We start from the raw sequence: 27152 nt of genomic DNA on the forward strand, positions 1-27152 counted from the left end.
ATAACTAAGAAATGATTCAACAAAGAAATATTAGGATGAAAAGCTTTTTAAAAAACTATATGTGATTCCTAGCACTTACTTAAAAACTAGTCTGTTATCAATCACGGTGAAAAATAACCATGAAAATTGATTACAGATGTTATAATGATAAATTAACTAAGTGGCAACTCCATTCTAATTTAACCTTAAATATTATTCTCAAGTTTGGAGATAAAACATGGAGATAAAACAACTATAGAAATTGGATGTTTCAGATGAAGTTTAAAAAAACAACTTTCATTTTTAACAGAACTTCACACTTAATTATCTGAAATTAAACACCAGGTGTTAACCTCATGGAACACACGTAACTATAGTATTATGGCTCACTAAACAGAATATATAATAAGCAGAACATATAACCATCAATGTTGTATGTGTACGTAAGTACATGTGTGTATATATGTGTGCATGTATTCAAGTATGTTTATGTGTATATGTATACACAGCCAATACGGCAAACATACCAGAGACCCTTAATAAAAGTAGAAAAATAAATTTTAAAAGAGTTCAACTCAAATTAAGGCCAAATATTATACGAGTTTGAATGAGATATTATAATGCTTCTTTTAACTAGACATTTACAATCCACATTTATACCAAATTCTTTTTAAAACACATAGAACAAAATACACAATGGCAAGCAGTGATATAACACTAAATTTAGATGCTGTATGATGATTTCTGCAGTTTAACAAGTGTAGGTTATAAGTTTGAATTCAGAAAATAAAGGGAAACCACTTACCTCTAACTAAAGTTCTCTGAAGGTAGTATCCTCCTTAGAACCCCTATCTTGGGTAGTTTCACCTGCTGCAATTTCCCTCAAGAGATTCCAGCAAAGTCTAGGAAGGTTTAGGTTCCCTTCTGCAAGCCCTATTAGCGCATGTGTGTTATAAACCTGCTCACATACTGCTTCATAGCTGTAACTTCCAATTCCCACTGAATAATCTCCACCACCACCACCACCGTCATCCATGTATCAGTGCAGAAGAGAATTTGGAGAATTTCATTTAGAAATGTGACTTTTTTCACTTCTCCAAAAATGTCCTCCAAATCATTCCACTGCTATGTCTATAATGTACTGAAGAGAGTGGTGACGATTCAGCAGGTGAATAAATTACAACATATAGATTTAGCTATGCAATTATACTTGTTGAATACTCAAATATTAGATTCCAACATAACACAAATAAAACTAGCTTTCTCAACATTCAATAAATATGTAAAAAAAGGAAAAACTAAACTGAACATATATGTGAAAAATCTTACATAAAAAATACTTTCATAAATAAAGTAGAAAAAATAGTGTACATCACTTGGGACTACTGACTATTTCACTAGTATATTTTGTTAAAGAAATGCCAATATTTTAAAATAAGCTAGGAGGTAAGTCACTGAAACACATATGTTAATGATTTTTCAGTATGTCACTTCTACCTTAAACTGTCAAAATAAATAAAGTAAAAACAAAACAAAAATGAAAAATAAAACGAGCCACTCAAAGCAATGCCAATCTCATATACCCAGAGTGGCAGTTTACAAAGGGTACTATTAAGCACTTAACAAAATTTTTCAAATCTATTCAGGAAGCTGACTGAAAAACAGTGGAGCAAAGGACGCCTGATCTTCCACTATCCAGAAAGTCTTTTCCTTTGGATCCCCACTAACTGATTCCATAACTTCTTGCTGATTATTTCCTTAAGTCATATAAAAATAGGAGAAAAAAAGAAAGGGCATCAATTGTCCTAGAGGCCAGAGTACTAAACCATACTTGTAGCACTATTTTAGAGGCTAAAGTATGGACTAGCTTTAAGAACACTGATTTTAGCTGCAGCCACCATCGGCTTGACTGCAGCATAAGTAAGATCCAAAGCAACATCATGATGAAATTCTACTTTTTCAGATATCTTAGTTAGCTTTGAAAGTTTCCCCTGGCTCATAACAGGTTCAAATAAATGTTTCTGAACTCTAATTTTAAATGTCAAATTAACTCCTTCCAAGACTCTCCCTTTGTATAAGCAATTCAATACGCAAACATAAGAATAAAATGCAATAATAAAATTATCAAAACGCAGTTAAAAATAGATAACAAAAAAAACAAAACAAAACAAAACAAAACAAAACAAAATAGATAACAAAAGGGGGAATGAGAAAATCTTAATCACCCAATTTGATACTCAATATATAAGTAACTAAGTTAATTATATATAGTTCTGAGTCTTCAAATTATCTGTGGTTATATAATACCTGGGTCATTTTAAAATTAAATTTTAGAATAGGGATGCTTCTTTAAAAAATGTGGCCTCTGTTTGTCAAAAAAACCAGAGGTTATTTTTCCAATGGAACAAAACAATACCCTCAAAACAAAAAAAAATCACAGAAGTAGACTTACAGGGAATTCCCTGGTGGTCCAGTGGTTAGGACTCCATGCTCTCACTGCCAAGGGCCCAGGTTCAATCCCTGGTCGGGAAACCAAGATCCCACAAGCCACACGGCAAGGCCAGAAAAAAAAAAAAAAAGTACCATTCATAAAATAGATTGTTTAGAGCTTTAAAAAAAAAAAAAAGGAAGTAAAATAATCTAGTCATCTCTAAGAAAGAATAAAAGATTGAGCCATGAGGCAGTATATTTGCATATACTTCCCCTCTTATACATGCACTATTAGGACTCACTGAAGGGTCAAAAATCTTCTAGATCTTGCTAGTTTAAATGCAGGAATGTCTAACAACCCAAGAAGGTGTATCTAGGATGATACTTACCTTAGGATATATTATACCACTGTGCTATTATGTATTCTGTGTATGGATACACAAGCAGTCAGCTGAAAGGTACACACCACACTAGCAAATGCTTGGCTGGACCCATAAGGTCGGATGACCAATGGAATATCAAGATATGTGTCGATTCTCCAACCCTCATAACCACATTCCAGACATCTCACGTAGTCCTTCAGCTTGCCTTGATACAGTTCATTTATAAGATCAGCCTAAAAAATAAGAACATTTATATTTTTTAAAGCATTCCTTAAAAGTAAGTTACCAATATTTTATGCCTTTTAGAATGATTTTCAAAAGGATATTGATTCTTACTGTTGACGTTCTAGAAAGCTTTAAGATTTATCTAATCTAAATTCTACAGAAAAAAATAAAGGTTTAACAAAAACAAAATAAGAATGTGCAAAAATTATTTCAATTCTCACATTACTAAAAATCCCACTATTAAAATGTGTTTTGTTGATAAGTTGATTACTGATTTCACTACTAAGCCCCGTATTATCTTTTCATTAGGATGAGAATACATCATAACATTATTTTAGGCATACTGATAATCACACAGCTAAACAACTGGCTACTTTTATAGCTTTACATATATTACCACCACTTTCGCAATATTCTGATTCCTAAAATCATATCCTCTATCTCAAGGTACAAATAAAACTTTTTAACTTTCAGTAATATACATAAAACAATTTTAAGAAAAAATATACTGTAATTTTTTAAATGTACAGAAATTGAAAAAAAAATCTTAAACTCCATCTCCCTCAAAATATCCTCACCTAAAAGAATGGATCTCTCACCTACTCCCCAAACTTAGCCAACTGGGGCTATTCTGGTTCAAAGGAGGCAGGTAACTCCCTAAGTAAGGACCCTCTATGTGAATGTCTTGTCTCAAGATTCTTGTACCCAAACTTGGGAGCTCAGAAGGAACGCCCTAGCTGGTCTTAATAGAAGTGTTGACCCACATAGGGATGTAACGAGAAGGGTACCTTCAGACCTATGAAAAAGAAACACCCCAATACCATCTACATAAAGTTATGAAAATACAATCCTATAATGAAGAGAAACTAGATCACTAAATGAACTTAAAATTTTTTCCAATATCTCTTAAGAACAGGTAAGAGGGAAAGCATATTACAGTTTACCTCTTTCATAAATTTATACCTCTTCAAGTATCTAGAATTCATAAGCCTTCAAATTAGGATCCACCATAACTGTCTACTCTAATACTATTTATTTAATGAAGCTTTCTTCATTCACCTGCCCCAGTTATATTTGATTATGTCTTCTCTACCTGAGAGGGCATTTATAAGTGTTTCAATCCAGTGTTTTTCAAGCAGTTTGGATAGCAATCCACAGTAAGAAAATAATTTACACCGCAACCCAATATATATAACTGTAACAAAAGTTGCATAAAACAATACTTACCCTTACTTATGTGATGCTTCTCTTATACTTTTCAATTTTATTCCTTTTTTTTAAAGTGCTGGTGTTGATTCACTAAATTGATTTCATAAGTGAATGGATCACAATCTAGTTTGAAAAACTTTAGTCCAAGCCATCATAATAGTTCCAATCAGAGAGTAGATCCTCCAGGCTACCTTCCAGATTCTTCCCCTTTTTTTACCCCTAGTGATCTTCTATCACTACACCTAGCATAAACCCTCCTCTGTACTGAGTCCTGAGCCCCATCCAGTTCAGCCTTATGTCTCACCCCAATGATATATCTAATATTCTCCCACTTCTAACCTGTTCCTCCTTCCACTGGATAAGAAGAATAGGGTCAGATTAACAAGGATCCTAAGTGTCAAAAGCATGCCTATATCTGACTTGTCAAAAAGAAGGTAATGCTAGATGAATATACTTTACAATGTATACTTTATAAAGTGTAACAGATAAGCCATCTAATTTACTTAGCAAATATCTGAAAATACTGTCCAAAAATCATCCCCAAAACACACACACATGTATGAATTACCTAGTTCTTAGCTAAAAAGAGATCATCTAGATCACAGGGCCCAACTTATTTTAAAGACGAGGAAACTGTCAGTACTTTGACAACTGGACTAATGCCCAAGTTTTAAAACATTCCAATAGAATAAAGTCACTGTAAGGTAATGAATAATTTATTAGAAAACACTCCCCTCAACCTGAGAGATAAATTACCTGTTCTGTTTGTTTCCATTTCTGTTCCAAAGCATCAAACATGACTCTGCACAGTTCTTGTACATCATGCTGCTGCCAAGCTATTTTAAGATAAAATTTAATTAAAAAGAGCTATTAACTTAGTGTAATGTAGCATTAACTCGTTGTTTAAAAGCAAATTGTCAGAAGTATGGAAAAGTCTACGTAAAATAATGCTAAATTTAAGAAGAATACAAAATATACATTATAGTCATAAAAAGGCAATCACAAGGAAAAGAATCACAAGAGCTCATCACTTTATAAATAGCATATGCTCTATAGTGCTACAATATTTGCTACTTTTGTTATTTTTCACTGTAGAGTCAAGAAATATGATAATAAAAATCTAAGCCAACACCCTTTTAAAATTTTAGCTTGAGTACATAAAAATAGAGGATAACCAAACTTACTTTACAAGAAAATTTTAATTGATCAAAAATTTATGCCTCAGAGCTTAAATTTTAAAAATAAGTTATTTTTAAATGCAAGCAAAAAGCAATCAAAAGGTTTAAGGTAAAGTTAATTAAGATGTTAATATGTGTCATTTGTTTATAATACGGTCTCAGAATTCCTTTGACTATTACAAATACTTATCATTATAAGAGAATTGGTACCCTCACTACTATCCCATCCAAAGCTCCTCGTAACATCTGTGGTTTCAATTGCTCTCTTTTTGCTGGTTTGTAACAAAACAAAAAGCCTTTGAAGTTGGTATGGTATACTCGTCACTGGATCTTCTTCAGATTCTTCAAATTCCCACCTATTGAAATGAAATGTTTGCAAATTATCTACAAAATATCTTTATTCTTTAAAGCATAATTAATATTATCATAACAAATGTTAAGATGTTAACTCTGAGGGCTTTGGATATTAACTGAAGCTATTAATATCTAATGAAACATTAGTCTTTCTCTAATGCATAAATTTAGAAAAAAGTTAGACTTTCACAAGAAAAGACATAAGAAGGCAACATGAATAAAAGGCAAAGGTCATTTGAAAGTAATTGATGAACTTGAATCTGGTCAAGATTCTTGTCCTAATTATTAACTCATAAAAATACAGGGAACAGAATATTAAATGACACTCAACCATCAAAATCCAAACTGTGAAAAACTATAGAACAAATGCCATCAGTTTTTGATATTCAAGGAATAAATTGCAATGTGGAAAAAAGATCGAAGGGGATTAAAAGTTAATAGGTTGAGTCTTTTTTTTTTTAACATCTTTATTGGAGTATAATTGCTTTACAATGGTATGTTACTTTCTGCCATATAACAAAGTGAGTCAGCTATACCTATACATATATCCCCATATCCCCTCCCTCTTGCATCTCCCTCCCACCCTCCCTATCCCACCACTCTAGGTGGTCACAAAGCACTGAGCTGATCTCCCTGTACTATGTGGCTGCTTCCTACTAGCTATCTATTTTACATTTGGTAGTGTATATATGTCCATGCCACTCTCTCACTTTGTCCCAGCTTACCCTTCCCCCTCCCCGTGTCCTCAAGTCCATTCTCTACATCTGTGTCTTTATTCCTGTCCTGTCCCTAGATTCTTCAGAACCATTTTCTTTTTTTAGATTCCATATATATGTGTTAGCATATGGTATTTGTTTTTCTCTTCCTGACTTACTTCACTCTGTATGACAGACTCTAGGTCCATCCACCTCACTACAAATAACTCAATATGGCTGAGTAATATTCCATTGTATATATGTGCCACACCTTTATCCATTCATCTGTCGACAGACACTTAGGTTGCTTCCATGTCCTGGTTATTGTAAATAGTGCTGCAATGAACACTGTGGTACGTGACTCTTTTTGAATTGTGGTTTTCTCAGGGCATATGCCCAGTAGTGGGATTGCTGGGCCGTATGGTAGTTCTATTTTTAGTTTTTTAAGGAACCTCCATACTGTTCTCCATAGTGGCTGTATCAAGTTACATTCCCACCAACAGTGCAAGAGGGTTCCCTTTTCTCCATACCCTCTCCAGTATTTATTGTTTGTAGATTTTTTTTGATGATGGCCATTCTGACCGGTGTGAGGTGATACCTCATTGTAGTTTTGGTTTGCATTTCTAGGTTAAGAGTCTTATCAATCAATTTCAATGCACAGACCTTGTTTAGATCATGATTTGAACAGAATGTTTAAAAAAGATATTATGAAGCCATCAGGGAAATCTTAGCAGTGACCTGAGATATAATTTACCGATGATATGATTGGGTATGTGCTTCCAAATAATCAGAATGGAGGATTATAGACAAAAAAGATTGATAATGAGTTGATAATATCCAAAGCTGGGTGATGGGTACAGAGGGATTCATTATACTATTTCACTATTTTTTAATATTTTGAAATTTTCCATAATTCATGCCTACACACCTAAAGTGGTAGGTTCTCTCCGGCTGTTATGTAGCAAGTGAAGAAAATAAACAAACAGAACTCTATCCTTCATGCTAGTGCTACCCTGTCTGTAGCCCAGCGAGGTCCAGCTTCTTAAAGGAGCCATTCCTTCCTTAGTTCTACATTATGAAACACCATCAGGCTCTTGGACTTTGTTTCCCCACCTGCAAAAAGCTTCATTCTCTTTTTACAATCTCTAAGGCATCCTCTTTAATCTTATCTCTCACTCCCCCTCCACTCACTGGGCTCCAGTCACAATGGATTTTTGTTCATCAAAGGCTTTTGCACTTACGGTTTCTTCTGCCTTGAATGTTCTTCTCCTGTATCTTCACAGGACTGACTCCTGTCAAGTCTATTCTATGGTATTTCCTCAGAGGGGCCCTCCCTAACTACTCACTCTACGTCTTGACAGTTATTCTTTGCATACTGCCGTGATTTTCTTCATGGCATACATGACTGTGAAATGAGCTCATTCTATTGGCTGACCTAGAGAAGGTCTAATGGAGGGACTCTGTCTTATTCAGCACTGTAATTTCTGTGCCTAAAAGAGTGCTTGGCACACGATAAGTGTGCAACATATGTTTGCTGAATCAATCAATCTGGCTATGCTCTTACTCTTCTCCACAGAGCTATATGTTTACGGACCTCTTCCAGGATGGAACTCATGGTTAAGCTCCTGGGATCCCTGTTCCTAAGTAACACTCCCCAGAGAAGGCACATTATCATGGACTACTGAGTTTGTTCTAGTTTTGAGGACAATCTCTAGATTTCATCTATTAACCTCATCTTCCATCTTCTTCTGACAAAAACTCCATTTAAGCCGATCTCCTAGAGGCCCCTGCAACATATCGCACTTAGTGGCATCAACTACAATACAGGTCGAACAGGGTAATGGAAATTCTGGCATCTAGTGGGTTGCTACTTCTAGCAGTGTGGCCTCTGGCAAACTATTTAACCTCTCTGTGTCTTCAGTTACCTCCTTTGTAAAATGTGGATAACAGCATGTATTCAATAATTCATACAGTTACCATGAGAATTAAATGAGTCTATATGTAAAGTGCTCAGAACAGTACCTGATACAAACTAACAATAACAAACATTTAGGTAGCACTTACTATTACTCAGTTTTGCTCTTGAAAGTCCTCCTGTCTACAAGGCCCTCTTTTTCGTCTCTACCTGGCCAAACCATACCTATCTTCAGGACCTACCTCAAGTTCTACTTGCTCTTCTAAGCCACTTCTCCAAGTTTCATTAATCTCCCTTCTCTCTAAACTCTCATGGTATTTAGCCATCCTTAAATGTTATTTAAACTATTTTATACATACATATATTGCTACTGTGAAGAGATCTGTAAATTACTTAAAAACAAAGATCTTATTTCTAACTTCATCTCTCTCTACCAAATGCCTAGCATATAAACACTAGGTAACAAATACTTGCTGAATGAAAAACAGGCCAATTTTTACAAGTAAATTCAGATGATGAGCTTACATATGAATGCCATGGTAATATAATGTTGTTTGTAATAATCAAAGTTCCAAAAATAGTTTAAACACATATTTACAGTAATTACAAAGATGTTACTCAAAAGTAACACAAAAAGGAGAAAAAAGTCAGTTTATTTGTACTTTAAAATGTCTTAAAAAAATAAGTTATGTATACTGTAAAGAAATACACAAAGTGAGAGTGTATTAAATGTATTATAATAGGATACTCATAAAAATAAATGTCTGACTTTAGGGTTTATTTAAATATGGACTTCCTCCATAGAGCATTTTAAAGTATCTGATATATATACATTCTTTTAAAAATACATTCTCTCTCTCTCTCACACACACACACACACACACACACACACACACACACACACACACACACACACACACAACCGGAACAGCTGCATTGTATTTTAATTAAAAAACAAAATCTGCAAGTTTAAAAAGACAACTTTGCTTCTTAAATTGAGAGGTGGAGGAAAAAAGAATATGGTTTACACATCCAGATTATCTCCAAAAACAGATAACTTATTTCTTCACAAAGGCATTAAAGCTAAAAGTGAGGAAGCTTAAATACAATAATTTATCTTAAACATAAATCTTATCAATTTTATCCTTTTGCTGTCTATGCACTTCTGATTCTCTCTCCCCACAAATTTTTCATATGCTGTCTCTCATAAGATCCTTTTCTTATTTACTACTCAAGGTATGTTTTAAGAGAGATGCCCCAAACTTAACAAATAAGTGCAAGAAGGAAGACAGACTTAATTAGTTAAAAACTATATTTTCATTCTTAAATCAATTTTATTTATAGAATTTTTTTGAATACTCACTTATATAATGCATTCCTAAATTCAGGAGTCATAAAAAGTGTTTGCAAAAGGCTATTCAAATAGCAAGTCATCGCTTGGTTTACTAATCCCACATATCCTTTAAAAAAAAAGCACACACAAATATACATAAATCAGCATTTACATCAAAAAATTAATGAAAAGAAAACTTAACAAGAGTTTACTACACGGTAAAAATTGAGAGGTTAAGGTTACAGTTGGAAATTATTTCAATTTTTTCAACAGCACCTAAGAAAGACCTCTTTGCTAATATGTGCACTATGTAAACCTTATTTCTCAGAAAAAGTCAGGATCTTTGGACATATTGCTATACGTTCAGAGATACACATGGATATTACATAGCATTTAATAAAACTTTAAGAGGGTTATGTTTAATAAAGTATTTTTTGACAAAAATCATCTTTGTTCACCAAATCTAAAAGTTGTGTATTAAAATGGAAAAGTATAAACATATTCACTTTAAACATCATATATACCCAACAAATGAAGACAGTACCGAACCAGTTATCCCAGTCATCAGGCCCCATAAACCAATTTCTACCAAGAATTAACAACATGAGATAAATTCACTGTATACAAACTCAAAGTGACTTCCACTGTTTTAACACACCCATGAAGTATGAAATCCCACAGATCAGCACGCTATGCAAAGAGTGACTATTAAAGTAAGAAGAGAACTCAGAGATGGAGGTAGGGGAGAACCGAGAGAGGGGGAGAAGGAAAGGAGAAGCTTACATGCATTCAAAAGTCAAGTGAACTATTTAAGTACTTAGTTTTATATACCTAATTGGAACTGGCTACCATTGTTGAGAACATTTTCGGAACTTCTTTGAAGGAGACTTCAGGCCCAGTTTATGAGGTACACATAGCTCACAAATCAGCCTCATCATTTTATTATACCTCATTATTTTAGTAAAATGTGGTAAACACATTGCTTAATAATTAAACTTATTTACTACCACTTAATACTGAAAGACTTGGTTATCTCAAAAAAACGTAAATCTTTTCTCAATACATGCCAAAGGCTTTCACTGAAGCTTTTTGAAATACTTTGTCAATTTCCCAAGAATTAACAAAAATATCTTAAGAAATGGTAAACACTGTGGATAAACTATATTGCTAATGAAGGTGATGAAAGGACCAACAAATGCACAGTGAACCTTGGTCAGTTGTGGAAAAGAGGAATAGACTCCATGCTATCTGCACTTGTACAATTCTAAGAAGAGAACAAGTAGCTACCTATCGTTCACTCTGGACTAAGGTTCCAGCTTTGATTTCTAGTGCCTTTCATCTTTAAGAATACTATGTATATATGTTTATATATTTACTTTACATTGTTATATACTTATAAACTGCTTCAATTCCTAACCAGCATGCCCCATCTGAGTTGTGCTCACAACACCCTGTCCTACTCTGTTCTATAACTGTTTATTTACCTGTATGGCTTCCCCAACAGACTGTGAGGGGAGGGGTCAAATCTGATTTCTCTACCTATCCTACTACTTAGCATAGCAGCAGGTGCACTTGAGGGAGAAGTGCATGTGACTTACAAGTAACACAAATCTGTAAGATATCTGGACTGATTATTAATAATAAAAAGCATTATTTCATTCTTAGGTTATATAAACGGACTCTTTCCCATAAACGACAGCACTCAAGCAAGGAGACCAGGTTGTTCTGCACATTCTTCTCAGCTGAGGCTGGCTGGGATTTCCCTTCTTCTCCATCTCCTTCCCCCAATTCCTCAACAGTCAGGGACAACCACTCTACCTGCAGCCTTAAAAGGTAAATGAATACTGCTATTGTTCTTTGTGTACCTTAAGACCAATCATGTATCATTTATTTATGACTTTGTTTCCCTTCCCTGGGCTTAAAAAAGGGTGGCGGGGGAGGGGTTTAAGGGAAGGAGGGAGTAATAATTTTTGCCACTGCTGTTTACTTTACCACTAGCAATAAGAATCATATAGAAACCTATGGTCTTTTGTACCTGACTCAGCACCATATTTAAACAGAATGAACAGTGTTTCAAATAAATGTACGACTATTTTCTAAAAGTATGAAGGTTTTAGTGAGATTAGTAAGATAAAATGTTACTGAATAGAAATCTTTTGTCATTATGCATTGTCTAAATCAGCAAATTTCAAATGATAAATGTTATCAAGTGGGTCCTCTATCTGAAATAGTTATGAATCAATATTGTAAGTACAAGCTAGTTAAGGGAGAAGAACATAAGAACACATGCCATTCTGCAGAGAGCAAATGCAGAAAGAAATCCTGAATAGAACCAACAAAAAATGAACGAGAACTCGAACAGGTCAAATGAAGTAGCATGAAACTGGCCAACTCCTAAAGTAGATAAAATAAAACAAAAAGAATTGTGAAAGAAACTGCCCAAGGAAAGATATCTCGGTTTTAAATGATGAAATACCTCAGTCATGTGGTTTCTCATCACCTGAGAGTCCACATCAGCCTTCAATCCACTCCTTATTCCTTAAAGTCCCCCCGACCCCCAACCATCTCCTATCAACAGTGGCTGGCTACCAAAGCAGCTGGTAGGCAAGGGAGACAGGAAAGAATATGTTAAGTCCTCAGCCTCACTGCATTATGGAGAAATGTTTTACAGCCCTGAGTTGAAATCATGAGAGCATTTTTCAATAGAAACATTTTGTACATTTACAATAGTTTCTTAAGGAAAATGCAAATTCAGTAGTCAGTAACAAAACACTTTTTGGGACTTCCCTGGTGGTCCAGTAGTTAAGACTCCGCACTCCCAATGCAGGGGGCCTGAGTTTGATCCCTGGTCAGGGAACTAAGGGAACTAAGGGAACTAAATCCCGCATGCCGCAACTAAAAAGATCCCACATGCCACAACTAAATATCCTGCGTGCCACGATGAAGGTCCCGCATGCAGCAACAAAGATCTGTGTGCCACAACTAAGAACTGGTGCAAATAAACAATAAATAAATATTTTTTAAAAAGAACAGTTTTTGAACCCCAGCTTCTTTGGATGTGTACAGATTTTTTTTTTTTTTTTTTTTTTTTGCGGTACGCGGACCTCTCACTGTTGTGGCCTCCCCCGTAGCGGAGCACAGGCTCCGGACGCGCAGGCTCAGCGACCATGGCTCATGGGCCTAGCCGCTCCGCGGCATGTGGGATCTTCCCAGACCGGGGCGTGAACCCATGTCCCCTGCATTGGCAGGTGGACTCTCAACCACTGCACCACCAGGGAAGCCCATGTACAGATTATTTTAATTCACAAAGGCAGTACCCCAGAACACCGGAGGAAAATGTACTGGTAGAGAAAACACCTGTATGAGGAACAATAGTTGGGAATGAAAACTATGATTACATGGCAATGTATATCAAAGTCCTCTAAAAATATTTTTCATAAATTTCAACTTAGTAATTCAATTTCTAGGAACTTACTCTAAGGGAATAATCACAGATGAAAATGAAAACTTATGTATAAGTATGTTCATCATAATAGGTAATAATTACAGTTTAAGTATCTAAATCATATAATGAAACACTATTCTTCAGCCACTTAAAACCCAAATTAAAATACTATTTAATAACATTGAAAAATGCTCTTCATATAGTATTACACAAAAAAATATATATTAAAAGTCTGCTCGCAACATGATTTCCCCATTTTCTTAAAAGCATTCAGATGAAGGAAAGATAAGACAAAAATAAGCAAAATCATTAAAGCAGTTTCTGTTAATAGTACTGTCAGTGATTTCCACTTTTTTCATTTTACAATACGACAATGAACATGTATTACATTCGTATTATAGGAGAACTTTTTTTTTAAAGTATGCTTTAGTCTCTAGGAATTTACAGGCATCAGAGAGCCATACAGTACTCAGCACAAAGTAGGAGTTCTGTAAATACTTCTTGCATAAGGACTGAGTTGGATGTCAGAATACACAGCAAAAATTTCAAGAATCCTGACTTGTTAAATCTGGAACTTTCTCTAAGTATTCCAACTATCTCATAATAACCTAGGGTATCTATTTTTTAAAAATGCAATTTATCCAGTCTACTGCAGAGCAACTAACTTAGTATTTGGAGGAGTAATGCCTCAGAACCTACATTTTTAACAAGTATCTCAAAATGATTTTTAAAGAAATAAAAATTTGGGAGTCACTATACTCTAGACAGTATAATGAGAAAAGATACTTTGTCATTCTCTTTTATTCTTGGTAGTTTGCTGCAAAAAGTTCTATTGATATAAATGATCCTAAATACCAAACACGACCAGCTTTTACCATTTTCAGAACAAATACACCATTAAGCCTGTACAAAAGATTAGCTATGAGGAAATTATTCTACATTTCAATTACAAAATATAGTAAGTGGAAGATTACAGAACACATTAAAACAGTACCTACAATATTACTCTACAGTTTTCTTTTTATAATAGATATCTGTGTCTAATATTTACAGTCATCTGTTTTACAGTTCTAAGAGTAAACACTCTGAAGCCATACCTAACATGAAATACCATTAACTAGCTATATAATCAAAGGCTTCTCTAAGCCTGTTTCCATTTCTTTTAACACGAATACTACTTACTGAAAATGGTTGTTTTAAGATAAAATGATATGTGGAAGTATCCAGATTATATTTTCAGGCAATTAACCAGTCTTATATATAAATATAAAACTGCATAAATAAAGCAATTCCATTAGCTCAATAAATTGAAAAAAAGTTCAAAAATATAGGTTTAAACATATTCAGAAAAAAGCTAACAGGAATTTTTAAATTATATGATTAGATTAAACTAGAAGATAACACAGTAGTTCTGATAAAATAAGCCTGGCCCATCTGTTTCCACATGAAAGTATCTGCCATAGTCTATTCCAATGCACATGGAGATACATTCCTTTCCAGAGGAAGTCAACTTCAAAAATTTAAGATTAAATTCAAGATAGAAAATTATCAAACAGAAAAAGTCTTCCTTCAAAATCCAATATTTAATATTTTTTACTAAATAATGGCAGTAACAATACAGTAAAAATAACAATGGGTTGAGGGAAAGGGAAACCACATTCTTGTTCTAACTTTGCTTCTGCTAACTAGTGATCTTGCTCTGGGTCTGTTTTCTCTAAACCATAAAATGAGAAGATTAGGCTTGAGATTGCTAAGATTACTCTGGATTAATGCCCTATGATTTTATGAAAATACAACAACGACAACAATAATATATCTTACCAGTTTCTGATTTATTCAAAATAGATGAATAGGAGTAGCTTTGGCTGACATAATCACTGGTAGAGCCCACAGAACCTTCTCTTGGAAGTGGACCTATAAATTTGTCATGAACACTGTCATCCCCAGCACTGGAATCCTCCTAAAATGTAGCATAACCAATATTTACTGAGTGGTAAATATTGCTAAAACAATGAAAAAAGGCATACTAATTCCTGAGGCAATGAAAAAAAGACAAGGCATTACTGGTACCGCCAAGACATTCAAAGTATATACCCTCACTATTTCCTGTAGGAAGGTTTGAAAGATGCCCAATATAACACACTTTGGAAAAATGCTTAGGTCTCCTTCCAAAGTTCTTACTTTCTCAATTTTATTTAATTCTTTTTCAAATTTTGTTTACATGAGAGAGATTTCTGGTACTAATTAATCAGAGTACAATTGTGAACTCCTTAATGACAGAGTTTATCATTTATTTTTACATCACCCTTGCTAAGTAGGCCTGAAAGGTAGGGGACACTCAATAAGTATTGAATGAAATGGATAGTCTCCTATTGTCTCCAATAAGAAACTTCCTATTAATGAGGAAGATGTCCAAAAGGAGTAAGGGATATAAAATCAGCACAAGCAATTAAGAGCTGAAGACTAATTACTAAGCATTTTAAAACATGAATCCCCAAATTAATAGCTAATTTAGTTTCAATGTCAGACTAATCAAAATCTTCTCATGATGTCATAAAAATAAACAATGAGATTAAGGAAAGTCAGAACATATTCTGGCATTGCTTCTGTATGGATGTCCTGTGTTTAATTACTGTCTACTGTCCAGAGAGGCATTCTAATTCACAATAGACTTCTAAATGAAAAGCATCAAACAGAAGAACTTCTCCTGAGGAAAGCTTCATTAAAGAGAAGCGTTCTGAAAAAGTCCATAAACTCTGTGAGTATCCTCAGTCTGTAAAGCAGCAAGGTAAATCAGACCAGGTTTTTTCAATGAATCTCTCTCAAATTGGGAGTTACTAGATTTGACGATCACTAAAGCCACTGAACCAGACAGGAAAGGCTATTGAAATATGAATTGCAGCAAACACTAAAAGAACAGAAATAAAGCATAGACTTTACAAACTAGTCATTCCAAAAAAAATGGGGGGGTGGTGGACGGGGAGTAGGAGCAAAACCAGCAGAGTAGATAATTCTGGGGCTCTGTTCCTCTACCAGAAAACCTGGGCAAAACTGCCAAAGATTTACACCAACCAAGCAAATGCTTAACCAAACAAAAGGCCACTGAAACACAGTAGGAGATCCTAGACCCATCCCCATCCCTGTTCTAGTGGTGATTCTCAGTGTGGCAAGAGACTATATACACAAAGTGCTATGGATGCCCAGTGTAACCATGTTAACATACATACAAAGCCAACAGAAAACAGAAAAATAATTTATCATACATAAATTGCAAAACACATCTCTCCTCCTTCCTTTGGAAAACTGCTTCCCAAGTAGTAGGTGACAGTGCACAAAAATTATGACTATAGGGCTTTCTAATGAGTTTACCAGCAGTATTTGAGGTTGTTCACCATCTTTATCTGTCAAATGCAGAAAGTTCTTCTTTCCTGGCTCAAAATTAGCATCAAGAAGAGACTTGTCACTGGTATGATCCAGTGGAGCCTACAAGCATAAAATAAGATATCTCAGATTATGAGAAACATTAATTATAATAATAAAACAAGTAATATGTAAATAGACACATATCTACAATTATTGGGCTTAAACAGTATTTTTTTTAATGAAGATTCTGAGAAATTCTGTTAATCTAGGCTTGGAATTAACTCATCTATTCAGGAACTGGGATGGCTAAGCCCAGTGACAGGGCATATACTGACAAGTATCCCAGCTGTTCACATTCCCCAACATCTAAAAAACTGAAGTACTACACAAAAAAGTATTGTAAACATTTGTTTTGATGTTCTCTAAAATGTATGCAATATAGTATTCAATGGGTTTTCATGAAAATTAACTAAAGATTATTTTATATCACTAAAAACTGTAAAAACATGTTTTGATATAGGAATATAATGAGAATTCCCACATAAGGAAACACACTAAGCAACCCAACCCAAATAATTATGTAACATTGAAAAATGGGCACCTTCAGAAAGACCCTCGAAGGAAAAGCCTGTCCTAGTAAATGATACCTATTTCAAGTCCACTGTCAGGATTCAGAGGATCCCAGGGTGATAGAAGTGATCACTCCTTTGAAAACTAAACATCTAACATGTTTAGTCTTCACCTAACTCTTTTATCTGGTAGGCAATTTAAACCCTGGCTGTCATTCTGATACATTCTAGTTGGTGGATGAGAGACAGAGCTTTGCATGCTCCAAGCCATACTCACCCAACATTCCAGTCCACTGTTGAGAAAAATGAGGGATGGGATGAATGCCCTATTCTTTTGTCTTAAAACTATTTTGTTCATTAAGAAATGTTTTTAATGTTTCAAAGACATGAGGAATATCTCCTTAGAAGGACTTACTTTATGGAGATGCCTTTATTTCTTACAAAATGAATGTTATATAGAAGCATAGGTATTAAGGACAAAAAAATTAACTATAAGAGATTCTGCCACTTGCTATTTGTGTGACTCTGTGCAAGTTACTTCACTTCCCCATGACTCAGTTTTTTCACCTATGAAGCTGGGATAGCACTTACCTCAGTGTGGTTAAAAGGATTAAATGAGGTTATATTTGTATAAAGTCTAGTATCAGAACAATACTAGCTACACAGTAAGCACAAAATAAGTGTTAATAAAATAAACATATAATCTCACTTTGGATCACATCTAGAAATCCATGAGAAAAACAGGACAGAGAACCAGAAGCTAAGAGAAGCCACTTGAAAGGAAGAAAGGTATCTTTGGGTCCCTTATATTCTCTGGCAGGAACCAGATCTCTCAGCGTCTCTCAGGTATAAAAGATCAGATGATACAGCTAAAACACACAGGGGTTTTACCTCAATAAATGTGTGTCTGTGTGTATGAGATGGTGAGTAGATAAATGAATCAGGTTTTCAAAGAAGCATACATGCAGCATTGTACAGTAAGCAGGTAAGAGTATACTCATAGAAATGTACGGTAGGCATATTAAGACACAAAAATTAAGAACAGTCACAGCTGAAGAAAGAAAAATAGTTAATCCTGGCATAGTACTACAGCAGATGTAAATTTAACAAACACTTTTTGAGTGCCTAGGGATAGTATCTTTGGAGGATACAAAACTAATACTATGAGGTCCTAGACATCAAAATATATTCTATCAAGGGGGAAGACACAAATGAATAACAACTATAATAAAAAGACTATAAGTGGCATAGCAGAATAAAAAGTGCAATAGGAGAACAAAGAGAAAGATTACTTTTAAAGTGGCATGAAGAAACATCAAGTAAGGCTTCTTAAAAGTAAGAGCTAAACAGGACTTGGGCCGACAGTATAGAACTATCCTTTAAATCGAAAAAGAGGCAACACTAGAAGTTATACAGTAATGTAAAAGAGAATATTCAAAGTTTCAGATTAAATATCATTTCTCTTTGTATAACTTGTTGGACTACCAATTTTACTGCCCAATTTCAGAGGGGGAAAGTTGGTTAATTTAAAACACTACGGTTTTGTTTTTTTGTAAGTACACTTTTAAAAAATTTTTTATCTTATAGTTGATTTACAATGTTGGTTAGTTTCAAGTGTACAACAAAGTGATTCGATTATACGTATGTTGTACATATAGCTATTCGTTTTCAGATTCTTTTCCCATTTAAAAACACTAGTTCTACATTTTTAAAAATCATAAATATATTACGGAATAGAAGGCAAAATATCATCAATTTTAAAGGCAAATCAAGCAACACCCAACACCTTTTATTCTTCTGCAGAGCCAATTAAAACTATGTCCTCCAAATACGATCAGGATACACATTCATTTGCCTTTAAAGGTATTTTCCTGGAAAACTTAAGAGCAGCAATGGTATAGGACAGGAAGAGGTAACATAAGCAAAAACACGGAGATAGAGAAGTATGAAATTTTGTGTTAAGAAAATAAATTAGTCCAATATCTGAGAGCTAAGATTAGATTTAAAGGACCAATTGTCTTGAATGCTAACTTAGGGAATATGACTTTTTTTTTTTTTTTTTTTGTGGTACGTGGGCCTCTCACTGTTGTGGCCTCTCCCGTTGAGCACAGGCTCCGGACGCGCAGGCTCAGCAGCCATGGCTCACGGGCCCAGCCGCTCCGTAGCATGTGGGATCTTCCCGAACTGGGGCACGAACCCGTGTCCCCTGCATCGGCAGGTGGACTCTCAACCACTGTGCCACCAGGGAAGCCCGGGAATATGACTTTTAATCAGGGCAGTGAGCAGTCATTAAAGATTTCTAAACTGGAAGGTGACAGGAGTACTATGATTTAAGATGACTGAAGATAATTCTAGCAATCGTATGCAGGGTGAATTTGGACTGAGAGGAAATTAAAAAGACTATTTAGAATACTATTCTAAAATACAGATGAGATCCAACTCAACAGTCCCCTTTGCCACTCTCCCACGCAAAATTGGTCAGTGCCTCCTCTTTGCACTTACAGCAAAGTAGTAAATCATACTTAATAATACATAAAACATCTTAGTGTAATTATTTTTTGATATACCTGTCTCTAAAACTTTACTGTGAGGTCTTTGAAGCTGAAGTCATGATACCACCAACCTTCCTGTTCAGGTGTTTACCACTCTATCTGGTGCATAATCTCTGTTAATATTGGAGTGTAAGTCCTTCTATTACTTTTTTCTTTCTATATACATTTTCTCTTCTTTTCCAAAAATTAGATTATAAAATACATATGATTTTATATCCTGCTTTTTTCACTTAAATATTTAAAATGAATATCCCATTCAGTAAATGTTGGAAAATTTTCCATAGATGACACAATATTATGATAATCATCTTACATGAATAAAAAAACTAATGAAATGACATTGTGCAAACTTTAAGATAATCAAATGCTGAATCTAGAATGAAAGTAAAGTGATGAAGAGGATCCAAATATCGAGTTGCACAGACTCTATAGTCCTGCTTACAATATTAAGAAGGGTTCCAGGATTTAGTATACTATTAAAAACAACAACAATAATGACTATAATATTATTAGCAGCTTAAGAGAAGATGCTTTCAGTTTAGAGTTTTACCATATCAGCAGAATTGATTCCATTCCCCCACACCAAATCAAAGGTTCCATTTATGTAGCCTACTTTGTTGGCCACATCTTCAAAGAGCTTTCTGAGAGGTGTAGAAGCTGGCAAATTTAAAGTGATCCGTTCATTCACTGTCTTTGAATTAGTAGTATCTTGTATTATACATAAGACTCTTGGTTCTTCAGCAGCATTTTCTACCTGAAATTTAAAAAAATATACTATTTATCTTTAAATATATAATTATGTTTTCTATGATTAAATGAAAAAACCCCCACAAAATACTATTTTCTCTGTGTGAATACTACTGTTTTATGGCTGAAATATATTCTAATGGATATGTCAAACATATAAAGCACCATATATGTTTGTTTTGGAAAAACTGGGGTATATTTAAGAATCAGCCATTGCTCTTGTGGATATTTGCTTTCACCTTTAAAGGCTGTAAATCAATGATCAACAAGCCCATGAAGACAAGTTTACTTGAGCAATTTTCAGTTGAAAATAACAAAATCTGATCCTTAAAAATGTGTCACTACTATGCTAGCACAGTCAAATCAAGCATTTCTGGGTTTCCTGATGAAACAGAAAGAGAACTGTGTAGAAATGCAATGAGGATTGTCTAAGATTGCAAAATCCATAACTAAAGGATAAAAGCAATCAGGCATCCTGACCTTTACTTTGTTGTACCCACAGACCAAAAGTCCAAAAGCCCCATTTATCAGTGTGTTAGGAGCTGACAAGCTTACCCAAATAGATCAGCCAGCAGAGTGGTAAAGGAAAGCAAGGAAAAAATACTTTTCAATTACCAATGTAGAAGGGAGTTAGGATCACAAATTTTTTCATTCTTTTTTATCTAGTACATAAATCAGAGAAAAAAATTTTAAAGGAGACTTTCTCAAAGAAGCTATGCCTTCCCTCAAGCTGTTGAAGGACACGACTCTTTTTCCTATTTTCCACAGCAGTAGTGGGCTACATCAGGCACTTTGGTGAAAGAAGTTCTTTCCCTCCTCCTGTAATGCCCAACTCAATTAATGGTACCATCATCTACCAGCTGCTGAAACCAGAGAGGAGTACCTTCCTCATTTCTTCCCTCTTCTTCAACTCATATAATCACCAAATTCTATCATTTCTATCATCTGAATATCTGTTGAACTATTCCTTTTCTCTTTAATCCTGCCTGCAGCAATCAGAATCTTATCTTAAGATCCTGGCAATAGCTTCTTCCAATCTCATCTTCCTTCAATCCAGAACAGTATTTTAATATGCAAATCTGATCATGTAAATCTCTTGCTTTCCCTCAAAGTCTAGGGCAGCAGTCATTATCTGAGGGACCTCTCGCTATCCCCATAAAAGGCGTTGCACAAATATGAACTGTACAAACTGGTACTGTATACAAGAATGTATTTCTCACCTTTTTTTATAAAAAACACAATAATATTAACCTCAATCTTTTGTTACTTCTATATTATCCATTTTTAAATAAGAATAGTTATTATCATTGACTTGCATTGAAGACAGGACCACCACAAGGTATTTTTGTTTGTTTGGCAGGCTAATACAATTATAATTTGTTTCTGCCATATATAATTTTGGGTTTGTAAGAGATTACTTAAACTAAGGTTAATCCAATTAGTTTAAAACAGAAGTAAGTTGCTATAAAAGAAGTATAATGTTTAAGATTGGCTAGCACTATATTTCAGACAAGTCAAAATATTTAATTACCAATAATAACCCATTTAAAAACAAAATAAAGAAGAATACATTTTTTATAAAATAAACAGGATAACAAAGAACAAAAAAGCCTTCAGCTATAAGCTTAAGGTGTTATATTAACACTTGTAATAGATGGTTTTACACATTTTAATGTCAAACTGAGAAACATAAAGTGGACCTTTTTTAACTCTGGTTCACAATAAAGGAACGAGAAACTCTAAATCAATTTCAACTACAAAAGATCCGCTTTTACATTTTCAACAGTATATTTCAGAGGCAGACTCAAGTTTTCCCGGTGAAAAGCACTACAGCTGCCAGATTTTAAAGCTTCAGATAAGCTGAAGTTGACAGTCCAAGCAAGAGAACTCTACCTAACAATTCAGAAATCAGAAGTGCTGACATTACAGTATACATAAGAATGATGATATGGTAACATATGGCCATCAGCAGTTCCTGGTTCTTTCCTTAAATAAGTGAGTGCAAGGTACAGGCACTCCAGCCTCCTCTCCTTCCACACCCAGATGTGGGTAATATTATCCCCAATGGAATCTCATCTGAAGGATAAATGTACTATTGTAAACACAAAATTTAATCTTATGTATGCCTTTTATTCTTTTTAATGACAATAGCTTTCTTTTCTGTGCACTGCACATAAGTAATTTTGTTCCTTTTTTTGAAATAGGAAGAGTATAGGGACTTCCCTGGCGGTCCAGTGGTTAAGACTCTGCACTTCCAATGCAGGGGTGTGGGTTCAATCCCTGGTCAGGGAACTAAGATCCCACATGCCGTGCAGCGCAGCCAAAAAAAAACAAAATAGGAAGAGTATAAAGGAAAAAGTGGAAATCATTTGTAATTCATAACACAGAGATAACTATTACATTTTGGTCTATATTCTTCCAAATATTTTTCCTACACAAACACAAACAGACATATACATGCACACTTTTTAAACACAAACATTCAGTTAGATATACATGCTGTTTTGAAACTTTTTTTTTTTTGCGGTACGCGGGCCTCTCACTATTGTGGTCTCTCCTGTTGTGGAGCACAGGCTCCGGAAGCACTGGCTCAGTGGCCATGGCTCACGGGCCCAGCCGCTCCACGGCATGTGGGATCCTCCCGGACCGGGGCACGAACCCACGTTCCCTGCATTGGCAGGCGGACTCTCAACCACTGCGCCACCAGGGAAGCCCTAAAACCTCTTTCTTTACTTATAAATATATCATGTAACCTTTCCTTGTCAAACTTTTTCTAACTCATCTTTTTAACAACTGAATAATATTTTATTACATGGATTAATAATAATTTGTTCCATCAATTTAATTTTAATGACTCTTGAGCTAGACTTTATTACACTTTAGAAATAATTTTGTGATGAATGCCTACATAAAACTTTGTGCACTCTTCTGTTTTTTCTTAAGATTCCTATAAGAATTTCTGGGCCAATCACATATTACTCTTGAATTCAATTCTAGGATAATTTAAACAAACGAAAAATTCTGACCTTTAAAGTTCTAAGCTAGCCACGTGTAAATCTTATTACTTTATCCTCAACCTCCTGGGCCCATTTTTCAGTCCTAATTTAATCTATTACATAGCCATCATCCATAGATTACATCTGAATTTTTGTTATCGTGATTGCCCACACTAATTACACTGAGGCAAAATCTCTTCCCTCCCCCTGCCTCCCAGTTTGGGAACTAATAAGAAAAAACTGGTTTTTTCCAATTTTAAGATTTCATCAATAAAGTTGTACCAATCTTTTTATTATAGCTTTTCAAGAGAAAAAGAAATTCTACAATATTATACTAAGCATACAGATTTCCACAATACTTAAATGTAAAAAAGTATTTCTTAGAACTGGGAAAATAGGGGTGTCCTCTTTCTTCTTAATTTCTTTGGAGTTCTACCCCTGATTGGTCCTACTTATGCCCAAAGCAAAAAAATCACCATCTTGAGGTAAATTAAAGATGGCTAAAAATTCTCTGCCACTCTTCTTCTTTTTTCTCTTCCCATGAATCTGGGCTGGCCTTGTGGCCAACTAGGACCAACAGAATGTGATAGAAGTGATACTGTGTGATTTAAAGCAGGAAACTTCTGCCTTTGCACCTCTTGGAATGTTCCTCTTATATGCCAGCCAGGCAAAAGAAATCCATTTATCCTGGGACCACCATGCTGTGTTAAAACCCTAACAATCCACCCGGAGAGAAAGTGGCCACTTAGTGGAGCACTGGGGTGCCTGATAAGAAAAGCCTTCTTGGACCTTCCATCCAAAGCCAGTCACCAGCCAATGCAGCCAAGTAATGATCCGAGATGATGCCATGTGAAGCAGAAAAACTGACTAGCTAAGCCTTTGCCCAAATCCCATCCCACAGAATTGTGAGCAAATAAACTAGTTGTTTTAAGCCACTAAGTTTTGGCGTAGGCTGTTCCACAGTAATAGATAACAGAAGCACACCTAAATAAATTTAAGCACATGCAAGTGCTAGTTGGGAAGAATGTGGTGGTGGTGGTATTAGTGATGGTGGTTGGTGGCGGGGGTTCCATTTAAGCACTACACCCAACATTAAGGTAAAGCATCTGAAGACACATCATAATTTAGGGAAGCGAGCACAATTTTTGAGTCAGTAAAAGTTCTATAATGAATAGGAGAAAACAGGTAAGAAAAAACAAATGCAAAGTTTTAGAAAAGCCTAAAGCATGTCCCACTTGGGAAAACATTTCATCTATATTAGGTGAGCTATTAGAAGGGCACAAAGTTCCCTACACAGAAAATCTGGCCAATTACAAAAAAGGTACAAAGTATAAAATTAAAACTACTTATTTGGTGGGCAACTCATAGCAATATTACACTTGTGAGAAAAAGGGTAAAGTCAACAGCAGTTACGTTAACATTATATGCTAAGAGAGTGTTCTGTCTTTGTGCTCTATGCAGAAACAAAGCCAGATTTCCAAGCAAAGTCTGAAAAAAGAATCCTTGAAAAAACAAAACAAACAAAAGTGACAGTCTTATTTACAAAAGGTAAAACATACTGGGATAAAAACACTGAAAACATATTTCTTCCAAATGTACGGTCACTATAGGAACATCTAGAAGTGGTCAACACAGATGGTTCTGTCTAAGGAGTCTCAGGGCCTCTCAAGTCATCTTGTCTCCTATTCTTGGCATTCCAAACAGTTCTAAGTTCAAATCTGAGTTCTCTGAAGTTAACATAATTTTTGTTTCATAAAAAAATACTTCGTGTTTCTTATTAAAAAAACACAAAACAAGGTGTATAATTAATGCATATATTTAGAATGGCATTAGCATGCAGAAAACAATATCAAACAATTCAAAGTTAACAAGATTACGCTTTTTCTAAGAAAAAAATTAATACGAATAATTTTAAAACATTACAAAGGGACCTCTTTACCTCTAAATTTTATAGTCAACCCATTTTCTCTCAAGACTTTCTTCCTTTCAGTGTTATTACAAATTATAATACTATGGTTGCAAACTTAAAAATGCGCACACACACACACACACACACACACACACACACAGAGTCCATTTTATCTACTACTTGATAAAGAAACTGCTATGAGCTTATAAGCACTAGAGCATTACCCTTCTGGGTATCCACAGTTCACGGCTAATATACTGCCACAGACTAAAAAAAAAATTGATGGTATAAATATTTTTGCTCACTGAAGTTTATTAAATTTATCAGCCTCATTCAGACTGTGCATTTTTACTTAAACAAGTAACAATTCCTGGGGTAGTGCTGGGAGTCTTAACTTACATGAGAAAAAGATTATTTTATTTTTAAGATCCTCCCTCCACTCCACTCCAACTCCCCCAGCAAACCCTAAAATGTTAGATGATATTTTTCTACGTGGCCTCTTGCCAGAGATCACTTGAAGAGGACAGAAGAGATTAAATAAAGAACCTTGAACTCAGAGCTAAAGGGACCTGAGGAAAGTGAGATATTAAGTAAAGGTTAGAATGGGATGCTACATCACAGGACTGTTTAGGTTTGTAGTGCATATAGGCTGTCAGGAAGGTAACAGTTCTATTTAATTCTTCAAATAAGATGTCTGGGTTTTGACTCTGTAAATTATTAACTTAATCCCAGCACTATTAATATTTCAGAAAATAAATACATCCGTAAAAAATAGACAACTATTATACCCAAAAGTCAAAACTAAACGTTCTATAGTTTTTATATCAGTTTTCCACCTCATTCACTTGTTAAAGACAAGGTACTATCAGACACATATTCATTTAAGGTGACTTTCTTATTATTAAAATCAGGTAAAATAAATAAATAAACAAAATGAAAAATAAATAAAATCAGGTAGAAATAAAATAGCCAAACAAGCATAAAACTTAAGACATGCCTTGTTATTAAATAAAAATACTAACATGCTGTTACTTGCTCTGCTGATTATCACACTAATGCAATTACATCAGCAGTCTACCTGTAAAAATTTCTTCTTCATTTCATCAAAGATATTTTGTCTGCATCTCCAAAACACATCCTATGGTGCGTAAGAACAAAATGAATTACAAATTATTTCTTTAAAATAAAGAGGTAAGACAGTGAAATGAGAACAATTAACCTAAAAACATTTTTGCAACAAAATATGTATGAATTAAAGTATTATTATATCATCTAAGATTTCATTCATAAATTATATTTGTAGTTTTAATCTTAGGCCTCAATTACTCTTTTTTTAAAAATAAATGTATTGGGGGCTTCCCTGGTGGCGCAGTGGTTGAGAATCCGCCTGCTGATGCAGGGGACACGGGTTCATGCCCCGGTCCGGGAAGATACCACATGCTGCGGAGCAGCTAGGCTCGTGAGCCATGGCCGCTGAGCCTGCGCGTCCAGAGCCTGTGCTCCGCAACGGGAGAGGCCACAACAGTGAGAGGCCCGCGTACCGGGAAAAAAAAAAAAATTATTTATTTATTTTTGACTGCGTTGGGTCTTCGTTGCTGCACGCGGGCTTTCTCTAGTTGTGGCAAGTGGGGGCTACTCTTCGTTGTGGTGCGCGGGCTTCTCATTGAGGTGGCTTCTCTTGTTGGGGAGCACAGGCTCTAGGCACGTGGGCTTCAGTTGTTGTGGCACACGGGCTCAGTAGTTATGGCTTGCAGGCTCTAGAGCACAGGCTCAGTAGTTTTGGCGTACAGGCTTAGCTGCTCCATGGCATGTGGGATCTTCCCGGACCAGGGCTTGAACCCGTAACCCCTGCATTGGCAGGCAGATTCAT

At 35.1% G+C, this 27152-nt stretch overlaps 1 protein-coding gene across 3 annotated transcripts in view; it reads right to left on the bottom strand.

The window, feature by feature from the left end:
* USP47 (ubiquitin specific peptidase 47) overlaps nt 1–27152 on the bottom strand; it is a 120853-nt gene that overhangs the window by 53288 nt on the left and 40413 nt on the right. For 2 of the 3 annotated variants that reach the window (XM_024756991.1, XM_024756992.1), the window contains exons 2-8: nt 20181–20384; nt 16516–16629; nt 14968–15106; nt 9732–9828; nt 5615–5760; nt 4983–5062; nt 2876–3025 (exon numbers count right to left, since the gene is read on the bottom strand). In XM_024756991.1, the coding sequence (XP_024612759.1) occupies nt 2876–3025; nt 4983–5062; nt 5615–5760; nt 9732–9828; nt 14968–15106; nt 16516–16629; nt 20181–20384 (930 nt within the window). Of the gene's footprint in view, nt 1–2875; nt 3026–4982; nt 5063–5614; nt 5761–9731; nt 9829–14967; nt 15107–16515; nt 16630–20180; nt 20385–26304; nt 26322–27152 lie in introns of those variants that run through there. The other variant, XM_024756993.1, reaches the window with a different exon arrangement.

The sequence above is a fragment of the Neophocaena asiaeorientalis genome, unplaced genomic scaffold (genome assembly GCF_003031525.2).
Source record: "Neophocaena asiaeorientalis asiaeorientalis breed wild unplaced genomic scaffold, Neophocaena_asiaeorientalis_V1.1 scaffold504, whole genome shotgun sequence".
In the NCBI taxonomy this organism is placed as follows: domain Eukaryota; kingdom Metazoa; phylum Chordata; class Mammalia; order Artiodactyla; family Phocoenidae; genus Neophocaena; species Neophocaena asiaeorientalis.